At 43.1% G+C, this 19,750-nt stretch overlaps 1 protein-coding gene across 2 annotated transcripts in view; it reads left to right on the top strand.

Moving 5' to 3' along the window:
- ESRP1 (epithelial splicing regulatory protein 1) overlaps positions 1–7,643 on the top strand; it is a 37,334-nt gene extending 29,691 nt beyond the window's left edge. For both annotated transcript variants that reach the window (XM_079984734.1, XM_079984735.1), the window contains exons 13-15: positions 2,577–2,745; positions 4,737–4,842; positions 6,402–7,643. In XM_079984734.1, the coding sequence (XP_079840860.1) occupies positions 2,577–2,745; positions 4,737–4,827 (260 nt within the window). In that variant the 3' untranslated portion in view covers positions 4,828–4,842; positions 6,402–7,643. The remainder of the gene's footprint in view (positions 1–2,576; positions 2,746–4,736; positions 4,843–6,401) is intronic.
- Positions 7,644–19,750: the final 12,107 nt, after the last annotated feature.

Below are 19,750 nucleotides of genomic sequence, written 5' to 3' on the forward strand. Positions count from 1 at the left end.
AACGTTCGGGAGCCAAAACGTTTGAGAACTAAGCTGTTCAAAAACCAAGGTACGACTGTATTGTTATGCCTGCCTACTCAGATATAAGCCCTACTGAGCTCAATTAGGCTTACTCTGACCAGTAAGGTAGCATCTGCAGGGTGAAATATGTCTAGCTTCTTTCTTTGTTTCTTTGTTCTCCTCCCTCTCTCCCCCACGCGCTTTGGCCAGGGTGAAGTTGAGTGTCACCTGCTTGGGGAGGGGGGAGGCTCTTTGCTGGAACTGAGAGCGCAGAATGTCTTTAAGGCAGGAAAGAAGCTTGCACAGGTCGTGCGTGTGGATTGTGAAATGATTTGTCAGGTGACTTCAGTGGGTGACTAGGATTACCTGGTAGTTCTGAGAGGAAGACTAGCCAAATCTGTAATGGCCTAAGCTTTTGTAGACTCAAGCCCACTTCATCAGATGCATCTTTGATTTGTTTTTTCTGTAAGAAGCTAACACAGCTACAGCTCCACAAATTATTTTGCGTTTCAAAAGCCATCTTGAGGGCAGCATTCTTTTTTCAGGATTCTTGTCCAAAGGAAGCTTATCAGCTTGTGCTCTCTTAGCTTTCAGGAGGTCAGTATAAAGTAATTGGAGTAGCTGGTTTTGTTGACATGGAAAGGTTGTAGCTTAGTGGTAGAGCACCTGCTTGGTGTGCAGAAGGCCTCAGGTTCAATCCCTGGCATATCCAGGTAGGCCTGGGAGAGACATCTGCCTGAAACCTTGGAAAGTCACTGGCTGTCAGTGTTGTCAGCCAGTACTCAGCTAGATGTAGCTAATGGTTTGACTCAATATAAGGCAGCTTCCTATGTTTGTTGGATACTGGTGAATTGTGCAGTACTTCCATTTTTATTGGGTGGGTTGTATTGGTTTGGCTTTATTATTATGGGTTTTAATGTTATAAATTATTATTATTATTATTATTATTATTATTATTATTATTATTATATATGGAATTTTAATTTCTATAAGCTGCCTTGGGGGTTCTGCCAGGGCCTTAAAACAGAGTGTAAACGTTAATAGCAGGGCGGAGAGCTTTGAAAACACATTCTTTCTAGAAAGGCTTTGATCCTGACTTCTTCCTTTTAGAAGTTAAACACTCTCTACTTCAGTATATGCAGTCTCAAAAACAAGGAAGGCATTAAGTCTGGAAGAGGATGGAGGAACATATTTTCCATCCTCATTGTGCAGACAGAGCTCCTTTTTCTGTATTGTGTATCTTCTACTAATCCTGCAGCTTGACATGAGATAACATCCACTTCAAATGGGTGTAGTTTGGGTCAGTGTTTGGTCCCAAATTCCCAACATGTCAGCTACTTAGGTTTGTGTCTGATTTAGGAGTAGCCCAAACTAAACTTGCAATAAGATCTTGGAGGCAGACTAGAAGAACTCTTTGAGTAATCTTTCTTTATGTATAAAGTTGGCGTTCACAGGGGCTAGTTTGGTTGTAATGCTAAACCGTGGTTCAGCACTATGAGAAAAAACCTACCACTCCTTGGGCTTCCATGCTCTCCCCTCAGCTTGCATAGCCACAGGGGGGAGTCTGGAAGATCTCGCTTCCATTTTACCAACCACAGCCTGCCTTGCCATCTGGTTAAACTTAACTGGTTAGTAGATCTCCAAACCATAGTTTGTGAAACTAGCTAGTTTTTGCAAACCATGGTTTTAGGTTCAGTCACAGTTTAGGGTTCATGCGGCATTCTAAACTAATCTAATCTAAAATAGCCCCAACCCCCATGACTACTAGTGGTCAGATGATGGGAGTTTATAATCCAAAACATTTGGAAGGAAACCTGCACTAAATGATCAGGCAGGATTCTCCCTAGGCCACACCTCTCATCACCTCTGCGCCCTCTTTGAGTGTGTGATTGGTTAAATTGTTTTTTTAGATTTTTGGATCTGAATATTTCTTTCCAACGAAGGCTGCAATGTGACTCAACAGATTAATAACAGCGGTCAGCAAGAAGTATGGCCTTTTTGTGTATGTGTCAATTAGTGTAGCTTTTCCTAGAAGTGTAGTAGGATGTGTGTGGCGCTGTGGTCTAAACCACTGAGCCTCTTGGGCTTGCCGATCAGAAGGTCGGTGGTTCGAATCCCGTTGCTCTATCCCAGCTTCTGCCAACCTAGCAGTTCGAAAGCATGCCAGTGCAAGTAGATAAATAGGTACTGCTGCAGCGGGAAGGTAAACGGTGTTTCCATGCACTCTGGTTTCCGTCACGGTGTCCCGTTGCACCAGAAGTGGTTCAGTCATGCCAGTCACATGACCCGGAAAGCTGTCTGTGGACCAACACTGGCTCCCTCGGCCTGAAAGCGAGATGAGCGCCGCAACCCCATAGTCTCCTTTGACTGGACTTAACCGTCTAGGGGTCCTTTACCTTTATCTCCTAGAAGTGTGAGGGCAAAATATAGCTTGTGGTATAATTGCATCTTTCTGCTGTGAAATGACCACCTGGATCCGGGGGTGTAGCCTGGCCTTAATCATGCTTTGTGCTTTTAAAAAAGGTTGCGCGCAGAAGCACTGACCTTCTTCATCTCTGTCTTGTTCTGTCGTTTAGGCATGTCTCCTCCTTCCTACTCCTTCCCTACTCCTGCGGCAGTTATCCCGACGGATGCAGCACTCTACCAACCCTCCGTGCTCCTCAACCCACGGACACTTCAACCTTCTACAGCATATTATCCAGCTGGCACTCAGCTCTTTATGAATTACACAGCATATTACCCTAGGTAAGCAAAACGCCAAAAAAGAGAGGGGCAGACTTCTTTTGTAGTGGAATATAGCAAGCTATGAACATGCGATGTTGCAGCAAAACAAGCTGTTGCTTATCACTGATCAGGATGCATTACGGATTGATGCTGTTGTGTTATGGGTAGGGAGAGTGAGTTTGGACTTGTCACCTGTGTGAAATGTTTTGCCGGTTGGAAAGGATGTTGACCTATCTTAAAATAAGGCTGACTTGGATCCTAAGTGGCTTTCTTGTTCGTGCAAGGAAAGGGTGTGTGTGTGTGTGTGTGTGTGTGTGTGTGTGTGTGTGTGTGTGTGATTTCTGTCAACTACCTTCTTGATCTGCTGCACCACCTCCTTACAATACCCCCAAAGGGCTGCTCAATCCTTAAGAGCAGGTTTTCAGGGGGCTACAAAAGGAAACAGGGGAGAATTCTGCTCTATGGGCTCTCTTCATTCATGGAAGGGAAGTTGGGCTCCAAGCTAATGTCTTGAGAGATGTCCTGGTTTATAGGAGCCAGAGCTGGAAGCACGTCTCTTTCAATGAGGCAAAGTTAGTAAATGATCTCCAGAAATTAGCTGACACTTTTGGGGGGCGGGGGAGACTAAGGTTGCAATCTTGTGCACTGGCATTTCCTAAAACTATGGGTCTCCATATGTTGTTGACCCCACATCATAACAACCAGCCACAGCCCTACGGTTGAGGATGAGGGAAGCTGTAGTCCCTTAACATCTGGGAACCTAAGTTTGGAGAAAGATTGCTGTACACGCACACTTACCTGGGCGTATGTCCCAGATAACTCAATCAGACATACATAAGAGTACAGAGCACCTGTAATTGGTCAGAAATTATGTGCAAGGGTAGCCAGTATGGTCCTCCAGATGTTCTATTCTGTAACTCCCATCAACCCTGACCACTGACCATGCTCAGTAAAGCTGATGCAGTGATTGACTACCCCACTGTTTCCCAAACTTGGGTCTCCAGCTGGTTTTGGACTACAGCTCCCATCATTCCTAGCTAGCAAGGACCACTGGTCAGGGATGATGGGAATTGTAGTCCAAAACACTACAATTGGGAAACACTGGACTACCCCCATACTATTTAGTAAATGAACTTTTGGAAGCACCTAGTGGGGAATATCTGAATATTTACTCTGTGTGTTGGCAGCCAGTCTAGCAGTGACCGGGGGGGGGGCATGTGTCGTAGGCATTCCCCTTGGAAATTTAATGGAGCCTAGCAGGGTTAGAGGGGACGAGCCCCAGAGAGCAGCATTCAGGAAAAGGAAGTCCAGAAGCTCAGCATATTGGAGGAATGGAGGCTCATATGACGGTGGAGTTGTAGTAGTTCTTGAGCACTGGGAAAGGAGCTGGTTTGTGATCCTGGAAAATGTTCTGGCTGAGACAAGGATGAGGACAGAAGAAGGTATTGAAATGGAAGCCAAACCAAACCCAAAGTCTTTTGGGGAATATTCCAGTACCCAGTTAGGCTCCTGAGGTCCTGAACCTCAATTAGTACTCCTGAGGTCCTGAACTTTCTCATGAAGTTGTATTTTTAAGTTCAAATTCGGTATAGGCTGTTCACTAAAACTCTGCTTGCTTTCCTTGCCCCAAGTGCATATCCTGAGAGCCTGACCTGAGTATCCAAGCACATCTGGAAAAGATTGCTATCTAATCAATCTTCTCTACAATAATCGTGATTAATAGAAATCCATGTGTACCTTGGGGTCTTTATTCAAGCCCACCGGATGCAGGGGGGTAAAACTGTGAACATTTGATAGCAATTGCCATTTTGTGATTGCTGAAAGCCTTCTCTGGAATCCAACTTTTACTTAACTGTAAATGTTAAACAGACACTTGGAATCAAGTAATAGTGCTAGAAGACAATAGACGCACCTTATGCTCTTTATGGAATGAGCCTGGGATGATGTTACAAGCTAAGCTTTGTGTTAACAACTGTTCCCTTTGCAACACATGTTAATTGTAATTTTTATAGTATGCAGCAGAGAATGGATCTGTACACACAGATGAATCGGCCAGGTCAGTGCCCAAAGAACGGATTTGTCTTCAAAGGTCCAAGCAGTTAGATTTTCCTAACAAAGGTAAGGTTCAGCAACATCTTCTCCCAAATGCACAATGTACGCACTGAACTTTGGGAGTAGCTATTGGGGAGTGGGTGCTTACAATTACCCCCAGTTTTTTTCCTTCCTCCTTCCCTTCATTCCCCTCCATGTCCTTCCAAGCCTTTTGAAGCCAGGATCAGCAGCTTAAATAATCCTACGTTGCCATTTCCAAATGTTGAGGGGTGGCACAGTGCTTTAGTAGATGACTGCCCTTGTGTGCATGCCAACTTGTGGTTGCATGCTTGGCATATTGTATTTAAGGCTGCATCTGTGTTCATACTTAGCTTATTGTGTTTAAGGGTAGCTGTTGCCTGAATCCATCTATTGAGGGACAGCCCTCACATGGTAATGAACTGGTAGATTGGGGCTGGCATGGTGGAGTCTGTTTAAGACTATAAGCAAAATGAATTCCAGCACTAGTTTACAGAACTCTCAGAGCTTGGGTGTAACCGACGCCTCCCTTTCCATGGAGGCACAGATTACAGCCACAGCAAAGGTGGCATTTTTCCCTCTCCACCGTATTAAGCAGTTGGACCCTTACCTTTTTCGCTCTGATCCTGGCCACAGTGATCCATGTGACGGTCACCTCCAGGCTTGATTATTGTAACTTGCTCTATGCAGAGCTGCCCTTGAAGCTGACCCAGAAACTCCAGCGGGTGCAGAATGCTGCGGCGAGGCTCCTTACGGGGTCCTTGCCACGGGATCACATTCATCCAGTGCTTTACCAACTGCACTGGCTCCCAGCAGAGTACAGGGTCAGGTTTAAGGTGCTAGTTTTGACCTTTAAAGCCCTATGCGGCCTAGGACCCTCTCTTGGTATGCCCCACGGAGGACCTTAAGGTCCACAAATGACAACACTTTGGAGGTCCCAAGTCACAAGGTGGTTAGATTGGTCTAAACTAGGGCCAGGGCCTTTTCGGTACTCGCCCCGACATGGTGGAACACTGTCACAAGAGACTAGGGCCCTGCAGGACCTGACATCTTTCTGCAGGGCCTGCAAGACAGAGCTGTTCCACCTGGTCTTTGGTTTGGACTCAGTCTGACCCTTATGTTTCCCTCCCCTTATGGTTTTGATCTATGGGCTACTATTAAAATGAGACTGCATTTTAAATTACCGTATTTTTTGCTCTATAAGACTCACTTTTTCCCTCCTAAAAATTAAGGGGAAATGTGTGTGCATCTTATGGAGCAAATGCAGGCTGCACAGATATCCCAGAAGCCAGAACAGCAAGAGGGATTGCTGCTTTCACTGCGCAGAGATCCCCCTTGCTGTTCCAGCTTCTGAGATTCAGAATATTTTTTTTCTTGTTTTCCTCCTCCAAAAACTAGGTGCGTCTTGTGGTCTGGTGCGTCTTATAGAGCAAAAAATACGGTATATTTTAACCCGTATTTTAAATTGGTCTCCCCCCCCCCCCATTATGTTTTACTGGTGTTAGCAGCCCTGAGCCCGGCTCTGGCCGGGGAGAGCTAGGTATAAATAAAAATTTATTATTATTACTATTATTATTATTATTATTATTATTGACTGTTTCTTTTAGGCTCCACTTAAACTTCCTGCACAACTTCAGCCAACCAAATGCCGGTCCCTCTGACTTCACTCCTAATTCTACAGTGGCTGAACCCTTCTAGCACATGGGAAGTTTCCACTGTCTTGGATATCTACCTGTCATTTTGTGTTTTTGTGGTGTTTTCTAATTATTATTTGGAAACAAAAACTATGCACAGTTGGACATAGGGATGCTTCTCTCCCTCCACACACCCCAGGTGCAAGCTTGCCATTTAAAGTTTCTGGGACATTCACTACTTTGATAGCACAGTTGCCAAATTCACAAGGGAGGGATATTGCTGGATGTTTTCTTTGCCCTGGCATTCAAAGTGTTAAATTCACCTATCACACAAAGGGTCCTCCTTGAGATTAAATCACTACAAAAACAAAACAAAAACCCAAATTGTTAGAAAAACATATGACAAAACCAACCTTTCATTTTTATTTGCACACAAAATTATTATTTTTATATATCCATAAAATAAAGGCTTCTTAAGACCTTGGCATTGTGCCTTTTGGGTTTTTTTATATATATAAAGAATTGTTTGCTTTGTGTTTGTATATATTTATTTGTTTAAAAAACTGGATTCTAGCCAGGCTTACTTGACAGTCTAGATTTGGTTAAGAATGTGAAATGCAATACTTTGAGGGAGAAAATGCTGTAACATTTTTGTAAAATAGATTATATATTATTATATGCATATAAAGTATAAAATGTAATGTTCTAAACTTGTATATTGCACATTTGGACTACTGTATATTTAAGTTACTGTCCCAGGATTATTTTAATGTGGGGGAATGAGGGTATTGTAACAATACACAAACCCTTCCATTCTTCTCTCATAAGATACAGAATTTAGAATTACTGGTATGATAATAAAATCTGACACTTGGAAATAATGGGAACACAATACTTGCTCACAGTGGTCTTGACTACGGAGGCAGTAATTAGATTGGATGGTATTGGAGGTTTATCGGAGATTATTGGGAGAATTGTAACCCAGAAACTCTCCTTTTAACTTTTAGTACCTGCCCCGTCTGCTGAGTTAAAAGAATGAATTGTTATCGAAAGCATTAAAAAAAAAAATTAAAAACAGACCATATCACTGTTGTAGAAGTGCGTTTTTTGAGCTGCTCTACATGGATTTTGTACCACCCTGCTATGTGGACGTTTTGCTCCTTGACTTACTTTGCATTTGCATCTTCTACAAGTATTAAAACTGTTTTAAATCCATTTGTGGACCCCTTGAGTTGCATTCTGTACACACACCATTATTGCTTGATTATTACTGAATGTTGGTCACCTGCTCTCCCAGCAGAGCAGAATTGGCATTCTTCAATGGGGCTGGTTCTTGTAAAAGAAACAGCTGCAATCCCGAGCTGTGTGGAAATACCGTATTTTTCGCTCCATAAGATGCACCTGACCATAGGATGCAACTAGTTTTTAGAGGAGGAAAACAAGAAAAAAAATATTCGGAACGAAACAGTGGATGTATGATTTTTGTGGTTCGTGCTGTGGCCACAGACATGTGATTTGATGGTGAGTTTGGGGTAGCCCAATGCAAAAATCCTGAGAATCCATGTGGATCCGTGCTTTGTAACCACGTTTTTGCGCCATTGCATGATCTGAGCAATTCTGCCCCAGGGACCATGCATTCACTCCATAAGACGCATAGACATTTCCCCTTACTTTTTAGGAAGAAAAAAGTGTGTCTTATGGAGCGAAAAATACGGTAGTTTCCCAAAGATCATTGCTCAATCCGGACCATTTCCGCAAGATTTCCTGGCTGGCACATGCCATCATAACATATGCATCAGGTCCTTCGAATGCAAGGTTCTTTATAATTGGTATTATGCTAAAGTGCCGACACGTTTGCTGCATGTCCATTTATTAAGGAAATATCACTTTAAAAACATACAGCCTCCTGCCACCACCCCTCCTTTCTGGGAGGAAGAGAGAACACAACGGCCATGAACAAGACCAAATCACTTCTTCATAAACCTCTGTCTGAGGAGGGAGGGAGGGAATGAAGTTGGGATAAAAGTGCAAGTTGGCCCTCTCCTTCCCCATCTATGTTCAAAACCTGACCAGAGTGACAGCTGACACTTCAACGCTAGCAGTTGGGACAGCGTCCTCCACTCCACCTGAGAACAACAGGCTGGTTTGGGGAATGAGGGGCAGCATTCAGACAGCTCTGTCTTCCAACAGCAATGGCCAGCCCTGTTAGCAGCAGCAGTCTCAGCTACTGTAAGGTAACAGTATTCCAAATTGCAACTGAAGATTCTTCCCCCCTTCCTTTCAGTTTACTGCTGTAATAAACATCTTTGTTGTTGTTTAAAAAGAGATGTGTTTAAGTTTTCAAAAAACCTGCAGACAAGACAAATAAATGAAAACAGAGGTCTCTGTGGAGCACATTATTGAGGTCTATTCTTAACCTGAAACTGTTCTTAACCTGAGGTACTACTTTAGACTTTAGCTGATGGGGCCTCCTGCCGCCGCGCGATTTCTGTTCTCATCCTGAATCAAAGTTCTTAACCTGAGGTACTATTTCTGGGTTAGCGGAGTCTGTAACCTGAAGCGTCGGCAACCTGAGGTACCACTGTACAGTAGAATCTGCAAAGGGGCATTTTGGAAGTCCCATATTGATAGGCCATAGGCCTTGCCGTATAGGGCCTATGCAATGTACTATCTTTATAAAGCATGTAATTGGAAACCATACAATATCAAAATGGTCTTGTTTTGTAACCCCTCTTAAAGACCTCTTCTGATTGGCTAAACGCATAGACATGACGATGCCCCACACCTCCTTGGACCATCCCTTTCTAGGGAGATCTGATGCAGACTCCAAATGTCTGTCAAGTTCAAGTCTGACATAGAGCATTCTATTGTGTACATAAGATGTGCCAGAGGGAATAAGAAGGCTGGCCTCACCCACCTCTTTAGTGCTGAAGAGCACATGTACCCCATTTTTAGAGGGGGGGTATTGGTGAACAGGAAGTACAGTGATTTCCCCCTTGCAGTAAGTCTGCCATTGTTCCCCACCCATGAGATTGCAATAGGAATTTATTTCTGGGCTGCGGCTAGTATAATATGTAAGTTAGGTGAGTGGGAGGGAAGGGAGAACTGGCTCTTCTAAACATCTGGTGGAAGGCGCTTTTGCAAAAGCTGTTTGAAATAGGAAACATCTGCATTCAAACCATGAAAGCTTCGCGTACGATATTTCCACCTTGATTTGTTCAACTCTGCAACCTAGTAATAGTGGGGAAAGCCACTTCAAAAGCACCATCCGCATTAGATTCTCCAACATTAGATTCTTAAAAGCTCATGTGGTGCAAAGGTGTATAGAGAAGTAGCTTTCGCTTTCATCTGCCTTGGCTGCTTCATGGTGCCATTTCATCTCATTAGCAAATAGTGTGCTTTACTGGCCCAGCTTAGTGGTTTAAAATTTGCTGCTAGTAGTTAAAAGTACAGATGGATTTCCACACACCCCCTTCATCTAAGAAAAGGTGCTCTCAGCAAAAGAGTGAAATGGTTGCCCAGGTGACCATGTGCCCAGCTGTATAGAAGACAGCTCTCTGTTGAAGGGCAGTCTATTTCAAGACCATTTTAAAGATAAAGAACCATAACAAGGCAGAGCAGGTACCTTGAAGTTGTCCTGAGCATCTGGGCACAGATGATTGATCAATCACCTGATCAGGCACACAGGTCACCTGATCAGTCTTGCCCACTATGGTGAGATGAATTCTGCAAACCTTGGTCATTTTTGGTTATACCGTTAGGCCACCCTTACAGTCTCATGCATACATAAGTCATCTGTCTGCTCTGAGTATAAAGCGAAACAGAACTAGAGATAATTTAGATTTGAGTATTCTTTCTCTAGGGACGCAGGTGGTGCTGTGGGTTAAAGCCTCAGCGCCTAGGACTTGCCGATCGAAAGGTCGGCGGTTCGAATCCCTGCGGCGGGGTGCGCTCCCGCTGCTCGGTCCCAGCGCCTGCCAACCTAGCAGTTCGAAAGCACCTCCGGGTGCAAGTAGATAAATAGGGACCGCTTACCAGCGGGAAGGTAAACGGCGTTTCCGTGTGCGGCTCTGGCTCGCCAGAGCAGCGATGTCACGCTGGCCACGTGACCCGGAAGTGTCTCCGGACAGCGCTGGCCCCTGGCCTCTTAAGTGAGATGGGCGCACAACCCCAGAGTCTGTCAAGACTGGCCCGTACGGACAGGGGTACCTTTACCTTTACCTTTATTCTTTCTCTCTCTCTGCATCAGATGCACATTAGCACTTATCAAAACTGCCATGCAGATTTGCCCATACTTTCTAAACCAACTGACACCAGCGGGCATCAAGCTCCACAAAACGACAAATTACTAATTTTCTCGGCAATATAGTACACACACTGCTGTTCTGAGCCATTCCAGAAGAGGGAGCAGGAAATCAAACAGCTAACCTGCTATTTCTTCCTTCTGTATCTGCATAAGCAGAAACTTTCTAATAGCAACAGCTGCAGACAGTGGAACAGACAGCCTCTGGAGCTAGTGATGTCTCACGGGCAGTATTGAAGCATAGGCTAAATGGTCATCTGCTAGGGGAGCTACAAATTTGTGCATTGGGCATGGAATTTACACCAGACTATCTTCCACATCCCGTGATTCTGTGATTCTACAGCCAGCATGAAAATGCAAGCTGCTAGCCTCTTGAGCTTAACATGACTTCTATCCATCACAGAAACCAAGTAGACTAGAGGAGGCAGGAGAATATTTGTTCCCTCCCCACCTGTATTGGAGTTCATTGCTGCCAATGGATGCTAGCTGAGTTGTTAAATACAAGGCTGATTAAAATGGTTTGGGCTTGCTGTGGTGGAAGTTAAAGCCACAGAGAAGTTCTCTTGCACAAGCTTTATTGAAATAGAGGGAAGTTGATCTACCCTGAAAAAGGTGTCCCTTAAAAAAAATAAACCCCTCTTGATTGCTTTTTTCCCTACTTGTCAGTATGGGGGAAAAAAGACTTCCAAACTGGCTAACAACAACAATCTACTGAAACATGTAACAGAAATGTAATACCAATGTAAAGGTCAATCATAAAACAATAAGCAATTTTAAAATATCATAATAAAGAATAAGAGCAACATCAAAATTTTGCCCATTAAGCCACAGTGCCAGGGCAGGGCAGGGCTCGGCTTGGCCAGTTTGAGTCAGAGGCAAATGATATGGTCCAGACGGGACTGGTTGGGTTCTGAGTCAGGCAGATGTTGATCCAATATGTGCCAGAAGTGGAGGACGTGATCTGGGATCCAGATCAGTTAAACAAGGACCTATAGATACACTCTGGCCAAGAGTTGCCCTAGTGGTGCCTGGGCCCTGCACAATTTGAGATCCCTGGTGCCTTATACAATGTATGCTATAGTGAGTGTTTTCTCAAAAGAGCATTCCACAGGGCCTTCTCTGTGGTGCCCCCCCAATCCCCAGCTGCCAGTCACCTAACCTCCAAAGTCTTCTAATACAGCTTTTAAGGTATGGGCAGGTTCTTATGTGAGTCCTATTAATTAGAAAGGAGGAGAGCATTTGGACTTCCTCAGGTTTGTAATATCTTCAGACAGCTCTGATCTCTCTGTGTGCTTCTAAGCAAGCACTATTTTAAAAAGTAAGGGGGACAAAGAACAATGTGCCATGGGGGGTGGAGATATATGGATTTGAATCTAATTCTGCAACAGTCTTTGCCCAGCCATGTCTAAGTGTCGTATCTTGGGGGAGCAAACATTGGCAATGCTCGTGGAGCGCAAAAGCACCAAGTTATGTCTATTCCTTTCCTCCCTCTTCCCCCTTTATCAAATGCCATGCTGAGACTCCGTCGCTCCACACACATCAAATTGTTAGAACTTAGCATGAAAGCAAGCAAGGAGCTCAAGAGCTGGTGCCGTCTGATAAATATTAATGATCTGAAACGGGGAATACGGGAAAATGAAGTACCCTTAAAAAGCTCTGGAGTTGAAAATTGTCAGCACTATTATGGCTTTCTCCTTCAAATAATAAATGATTCAACAACTGTACGGTTGCCATGGGGACAGCTTCTCATTGAGCCTAAAATTACCAAGCTGCTGACAAGCCCCTATTTTTAGTACCACCAGATGTGCCTCTTTAAAAACAGCGGAGGAGTTGTCTCTCTCTCTCTCTCTCTCTCTCTGTCTCTCTCTGTGTGTGTGTGTGTGTATGTATGTATGTCTGGTGCACGCTGTATGTATACAAATAAGTGAGTGAGTAGTCGGAGTTGTGTTGTTGTTATTCATAGAGGGCCATCCATGTAAACATGAGCCAAAAAAAGATGAAGAGAGTGAGAGTGGGGAGAAAAACATGACCAAGAAAATGTCATGTCCCTGCCCTTGAGGAATTCGTAATTATAAATTTCAATGCAAGGGAGATCACAGTGGAAGGGACAAGGGAGGATATTGGTAAGGAAACCAGTGCAGAATATGTCTCATCAGCATCTTCAGCAAGGGCCAAAAACAGCATGCTGTGGGAGATCCCTGTTCGGGTACCCCAACTTTTTGGTTTAAGTACAAAGTAGTCACAGGGAGGCTCCTGCTTCAATAGGAGCATCATCATTAGTGGGATGAAGGACGATGCTTAACCCTTTTCCCCTGCACTGTTTTCTCAATCTTAAAATTGTGTCTTTGTGCTTTCCTCAGGTGCTATTAACCTTACTTTTTTGCTGGGGGAGAGTGGAAATAATGCAGGCCACAAATACCTCCGTGTAAATTGAGGTTCATCGATCAAATAATTCTTGGAGAAATATTGATTTAAAAAAGAGAGAAGCAAATGAAGGGGCAGAATTTACCAGAATGAAGCTGAACGAGGCAGAGGATTGTCTATGATTAGAACTAGATGATCTGCTGTAGTATAGTAATAAGAGTGTTGCATTGTCAGTATATATTACGTCAGCTTCTGGGTTTTCTGTTGCAATCGTCACATATACTTGTTGGAGATATCCTGACTTGACACGCCTTTTGATCTGTCAAGTCCCATGACATGTAATTTGCACAAAATGGAACTAAAGCTATTATTGATTCTGGCCATTATTTCACACACCAGCCCTACCTGTTCTTTCAGCGGGTTATCAGTCCAAGATCTCTCTGGGACAGACAAGGAAACCCATGCATTAAGACTTTGGAAGGCATTCTAAGAGTATTTAACTGGCGGGTGTGTTTATTTATTTTATGTATTTATTAGATTTATGCTCTGCACCTTCCCCCAAAGGAACCCAGGGAGGTTTTGTTAAACATATGGAAAAATAAACATACGGGGTTGGTGTCACGTGTACCTTTATTCCTTGGTTGTGCATACAAACTGTACATTAGGCCTGACACTCAACCAAGTCTGTGGGTATTCTGTTTTTGCTAATAAAGAGTTAACTCAGTCTTTGAACTGTGCGATTACTAACCAACACACTCCTGTGGCCTGATCCAGGAGGGCTTTTCTTATGTTCTTAAGCTGAATTGGTTTGGGGTTTTCTGAATGGGAGTCGAATGTCTGGAGATAAAATTATTTCCAAGGTAAACTGGTGTCAGGGCTTCAGATTCCACAACTACCTTGTATTTAATTTTGTGGCTGCTGCTTGTCTTCAACTGCACTCCTAGAAAAGCAGCAAAGCAGCATCCGAGAGGCTCTCTCCCTGATATGATAGTTGTCAGCGGGAAGGAAGCGTCTCCCCTGCCCCCAGCTGTGGGGGAGTTTTCAAAGACGCAGCTGAAAATGATAAGAGCCTGGCCAGAACTGTAACTCTTGATCCCTCTGTCCATAACATGCATAAGATTGGTTAGCAAGAAACCCATCCTTAAGAAAGCTTGTGCCGTACTAACCGTTGGGGAGTCGATGATGTAACATTTTGCAAGACCAGGCTAACAACAGCTGCCCTGGAATTCATTTCTGTATTCTCTTTGGGGAAAAAACACCAAAGCACTTTACAGTTCTGATCACCTGGATCAGATTAATTCCAGGGTAGCCGTTTTAGCTGCTGAGTCTTGCAGAAAGGAAAAACGGTGGCATTGCATCGTATAGACCAATAGCTGTCACACTTCAGAGGGAAGGAAGCTGCGATGCCAAAAATGTTAACTCCCTGCCTCATTCAAAAATGACTCAGGAAGAAAAAGGGAGGGAAGGTTAGGAGAGATAACTGGCAAAATATACTGAAGCGCTGTGTGGATTTCAACCTCCTGAAGAAACAGCAAGGCTTCATTTTTTGCTTCTCATTTTTTGCTTCTCATGACTGTTGCACTAACAGTCCGAAGGCTCTCAAGCAGTTTTGCACTCAAAACACTTTTCTGTATGGGCACCATCTAATCACAGTTGCTAAACTTCTGCGGTTAGTGATATACACCCTTGAATTAATTACTTTAATTAAAAAACAAAACCCTAGTCATCAAGCAAGATATTCAAGATGTAAGGAGTTTTCTTCAGGTGTTTGTTTACTAACAATATTTATATGCTGCCCAATGACAAAGCTGGGATATAACAGAGAGGCCACAATAAACAGTAAACTGTTGGCTATTGTGGGAAGTAGTAATTGGTCATTCTAAGTGGAGCTTTGGCCTGATCTAACAGGGCTCTTTCTTTCTTTCTTTCTTTCTTTCTTTCTTTCTTTCTTTCTTTCTTTCTCCTCCCAGCTTTGATGATGCCTACCATTCTAAATGGTCCACTGAGTAATGGACCATTTAGTTTAACAGCTAAACTGGTTTCTCTATCAGTTATTTCAGTCTGACTCATAGAAGCCCAAATAAATTTAATACATAAGAAACCACATACATTTTTCACAATCCAGCGCAGAGTAAGGCACATGTAAGCCTGTTGATATCAGAGTGACTTGTATGTGTTAAACAATAACATTTGTTAACATTTTATGAGAAGGATCTCACTGTTTCATTTATAATACTATTTCATTTGTTTCATTCTGCTCTCTGTCCTTCCCATATGGGATGTCAGGCATAGCAATACAAGAGACAGGGTCTTGGTGGTGGTGATGCACTGATTGTGGAATTCCTTCCCAGCAGAAATTCACTCAAGTTCCCCTAATCCCCTTCTTATGGTGGATAGTAAAGACTTTTAAAAATCAAGCCAGCTTCCAAATCAGTGACCTGCTATGTGCGTTAATAAAGTGTTAATACTGTTGCCTCTCATTGTTTTAATTCTTGCAGGCAGTGTGCATTTATTTATAAAATCATTTATATATTGGTTTGCAGCCCTCAAGGCAGTTTACAACATGGTTGCATTGATATTTTTATTTTTGAATTCATAAGTTTCTGCCTATGACTTGGATCTCAAGCAAAAGGGGAGGGAAGCACAAGGGGAAACAGGCACTGTTTTAGAAGCTTCTTCACCTCTTAAAGCAGATATTCAGGAGCAAGAAAGGGATGCAGGGGGAGAAGGAGACTTACGGTAGTTAAAGTTGCCTCCATCTTCTTCTGCTGGTGGGAGCGTTCTGTGAGCAAACCTCTGCTCGGGCAGCATTCCTTCCAATGGGCATAAACTCAGGGTCCCAACTATTACCCTGTTATTCTGAATTTTATTTATTGTAAATTGATTTGGCTATCATCTTAATTGATAAGTAGTGTACAAATATTAAATAGACTAATCCAAGTAGCCCAGCAAATAAAATACAAGCTGCCTTCCTGGCCTGCCTGTGGGCTTTGCAGAAGAGTCTAGTTGACCACTTTGCGAAACAGTATGTTGGGCTTCAGCAGGGATGCGGGTGGCGCTGTGGGTTAAACCACAGAGCCTAGGGCTTGCCGATCAGAAAGTCGGCTGTTGAAATCCCCGTGGCGGGGTGAGCTCCCATTGCTCGGTCCCTGCTCCTGCCAACCTAGCAGTTCAAAAGCACGTCAAAGTGCAAGTAGATAAATAGGTACCGCTCCAGCAGGAAGGTAAACGGCGTTTCCGTGTGCTGCTCTGGTTCGCCAGAAGCAGCTTAGTCATGCTGGCCGCATGACCCAGAAGCTGTACGCCGGCTCCCTCGGCCAATAAAGCAAGATGAGTGCTGCAACCCCAGAGTTGGTCACGCCTGGACCTAATGGTCAGGGTTCCCTTTACCTTTACCTATGTTGGGCTTGATAGACTCCTGGCTCTGGTGCATGGGTCAGTCTCTCTGCTGAAACTATTTATGCAAGTAGATAAATAGGCACTGCTGTAACAGGAAGGTAAACAGTGTTTCCATGCGCTCTGGCACTTGTCATGGTGTCCCGTTGTGGCAGAAGCGGTTTAGTCATGCTGTCTGCCTGCGGACAAACACCAGCTCCCTTGGCCTGAAAGCAAAATGAGTACCGCACCCCATAGTGGCCTTTGACTGGACTTAACTGTCCAGGGGCCCTTTACCTTTACCTTTTACCTATTTTAGAATGAAGAGTTGATCCGCTACACCAGTTCTTCCTTTTTGCCAACTTTTTTTTTTTTGGCCTGTTTTTGTAACTGTTGGGAAAGGCAACGTCACCCTGAGCCAGCCAACATGCTATTTAAATTAGTAAACAAGGTTGCAATTTGCAATACAAACAGGACAAACCTATGCACGTTTGCTTAGAAGCAAGTATCATTGTGCCTATGGGGTTAACTCCCTATTTACTTGTGTGCTTGGGCTTATAGCCCAACTTAGAAAGAATTTTTAAGAAATAAGGCTTAAATTGAAAGGCATATAATTCTCAGTGACACAGAGGACTGGTTATTTGTCTATCCCTTTTGCAGCTAGGCTTCTGTGTATCTGAAGAATACAAAATCTTTACATTTTAATAAATTATTCTTAATGTGCAGTGAACATCCACATTTTTATTTTATCTGATGAAGAGGTCTGTGCTTCTCACATACTTATATATTCCTTTAGTGAGAAAATGTTGCCATAATAAAAGGGACATGACAGATGCATAAAGAGATATTAAAAAGACAGAAGATTTCTGGGAATTGGGAAGGACAAGTGACTGAATTAAGCCTAGATTTTCAAATTTTGAAAAGCTTCACTATACGGGGGTGGGAGGGAAATAAGCTTGCTACATGACAGTGTTGATTTTGGAAACATCTAAGCTTTCTGTTTGTTTTACCTTTGCTATTCTTGGCTTGAACAATCACTGAATAACATTTACTCTCATGTTGCTGTAGAGCAGGGGTGGGGGCTAAATGCAGCCCCCTATGGCTGAAGGTTCCCCACCCATGCTATACAGAATACAAGCAGGAAACAAACAAACAAACAAACAAACAAACAAACAAACAAACAGAAAAGGCTTTTACCACAAAAGCTTGTTCAATAGATGTTGTGTATTGCAACAGCTTCCCTTCCACATTCGCCCCAAACAGCAGTTGTGAACCAAACTTGTCCATTAGCGTAAAGAGTTATGAAACTCTATTTCAAGATCAATTTGCCTAGAGCACATGTAAGGAATACATAATTACTCAGTGATACAATTTCAAACATCTGCTTTATATGAAGCAATGACAAAATGAGTTACGTAAGTGCTGAGCTAGATGGGACTGCAACAGATTTAAGTATTTAAACACTAATCTGCCCAAGTCATGTAGGTTCCGTGATTCCATTCATTGTCGAAAAAGGGGTGGGAGCCTATGCAAAAGAGAAAGAGGGGCACAGGACCCTAATATTGAAAGTGTGCTTGGTTGGAAGAAACACACTGGGGGTAGGGGGAAGGTGCAGCAAAGTGAAGTGGTCTACACTCCTTACTTCTTGGTACTACAATAGACTCTTACTCTCCAATTCTGGTGTGATTTGAGCACACCAAATTGGTGTTTGCAATTAAATCTGTGTTCACATCCATCTGACCATCATGTTTAGTTTGACCCCAAGTTTATGCAACTAATTCCTTTACCATACCAAGGTGCAACATTTCCTTATAATGCAGAATTTGTAGGTGGGTTTAAAGAAGAGCCACCCCAAGTGCGCTGAAGCAGAATCCCCCCCCCCCCACGTAGGTTATGTTTTGCAATTCAAACTTAATTGAACATCTTATCAAGCTTTGCCAGTCCTTTAAAAAAAAGCATTTGCTGGCACCTTTTGTAAAGAGAAAGTAAATTACACAAGGATGCATTTATTTATTTTACCCATTTACCTTCAGATGAGACCATATTGACAAGGTACCCATCAAAGTCAGATTTGTCCAGAATTGTAGTGGTAAAGGCCTGGCAATCCTGTTGAACTATCAAATCCACATTTGCTACTGGAATTTTAGTATCATTAAGGCCAGAAGGAAATAAGTCATGTGTTCACACTACTAGTTTACTATCTGGCTGGCTAAAAAAAAAAAATTGGCAAAAAATAGCGAGGTAAATATACATGTGTCCTATGTTTAACACTCTATTTATTTAGTAGTAGCAGCCATTACATATGACTTTTTGTATAATTATTACTCATTTGTTGGGTAGGATCCAATCATCTTCTCTTCCTCATCTTCTGCAAAGGGAAGGGCTATCACATTCTTGCAGCATCTACCAATCATTTGTGTGCACAGATAGTTCTAGCAGCAAGTAAGCTATTCCTGTCATTGCTTCCATTTTCTTTTCTAAAACTCTAAGAAGTAGTAATCTTAACATAGCCCTTCTTTTATTGCAAAGCATTAGAGCATGAGGCAAGTACATTTTCATAGCTTTATTGCCTTCCATTTTCTTCTCGACACAATCGCCATCTACTACAAAGAAGCAGATTTTGTTTGCAATTGTGACACAGAGGCAAGAGGTGGAATAGCATGCTTTAGTTCATTTGTACCTTGATGCAGAGTAATCCAGGACAAATGTCTTAATGTGAGAAGTGTTCCGAGGACATTTGGTTTAATTGGCATCTAGGGAAGGCCATTCTTATCTCACTAACATGAATGAGCAGCCCCCTCCTGATGGCAGTGGACCTGGATTGGGTCCAAGATTCCTGTATCTCAATATTAATCAAGAAAAAAACTGCTGCAATGAGAGCTACATCATCCTTTCTGTTCTTACCACAAAAGTGGGCAGGGGAGGGAGATGGGGTGAGAATAAGGGGTTGCAAAAAACACACACACACACCCTTTATAGTATTCTAAATTTTCAGTGGTTGCATCAAATAAACTAGAATGTACACATTCCAAGAACAAAACTACAAAATGCACAAGAGGATTTCCGAGCCTGGAAGAATGTTGCTGGCAAACAAAGGGACTGAGTTGCATTCAGAGACTTTTGTAACCAGCTCTTTGCATCGCACAGCCCAGGTTTAGTCCCAACCCCCATACTCCCTCACCCACCTCGTGAAGGCTTCACAGAAGAGGAAACAATCGATCATATATACAGCAAGTGGGAACACTAAACCACTCTAGTGCAAAGATGACAGAACACAGAA

This window comes from Podarcis cretensis (genome assembly GCF_951804945.1).
Source record: "Podarcis cretensis genome assembly, chromosome: 7".
Lineage (NCBI taxonomy): Eukaryota > Metazoa > Chordata > Lepidosauria > Squamata > Lacertidae > Podarcis > Podarcis cretensis.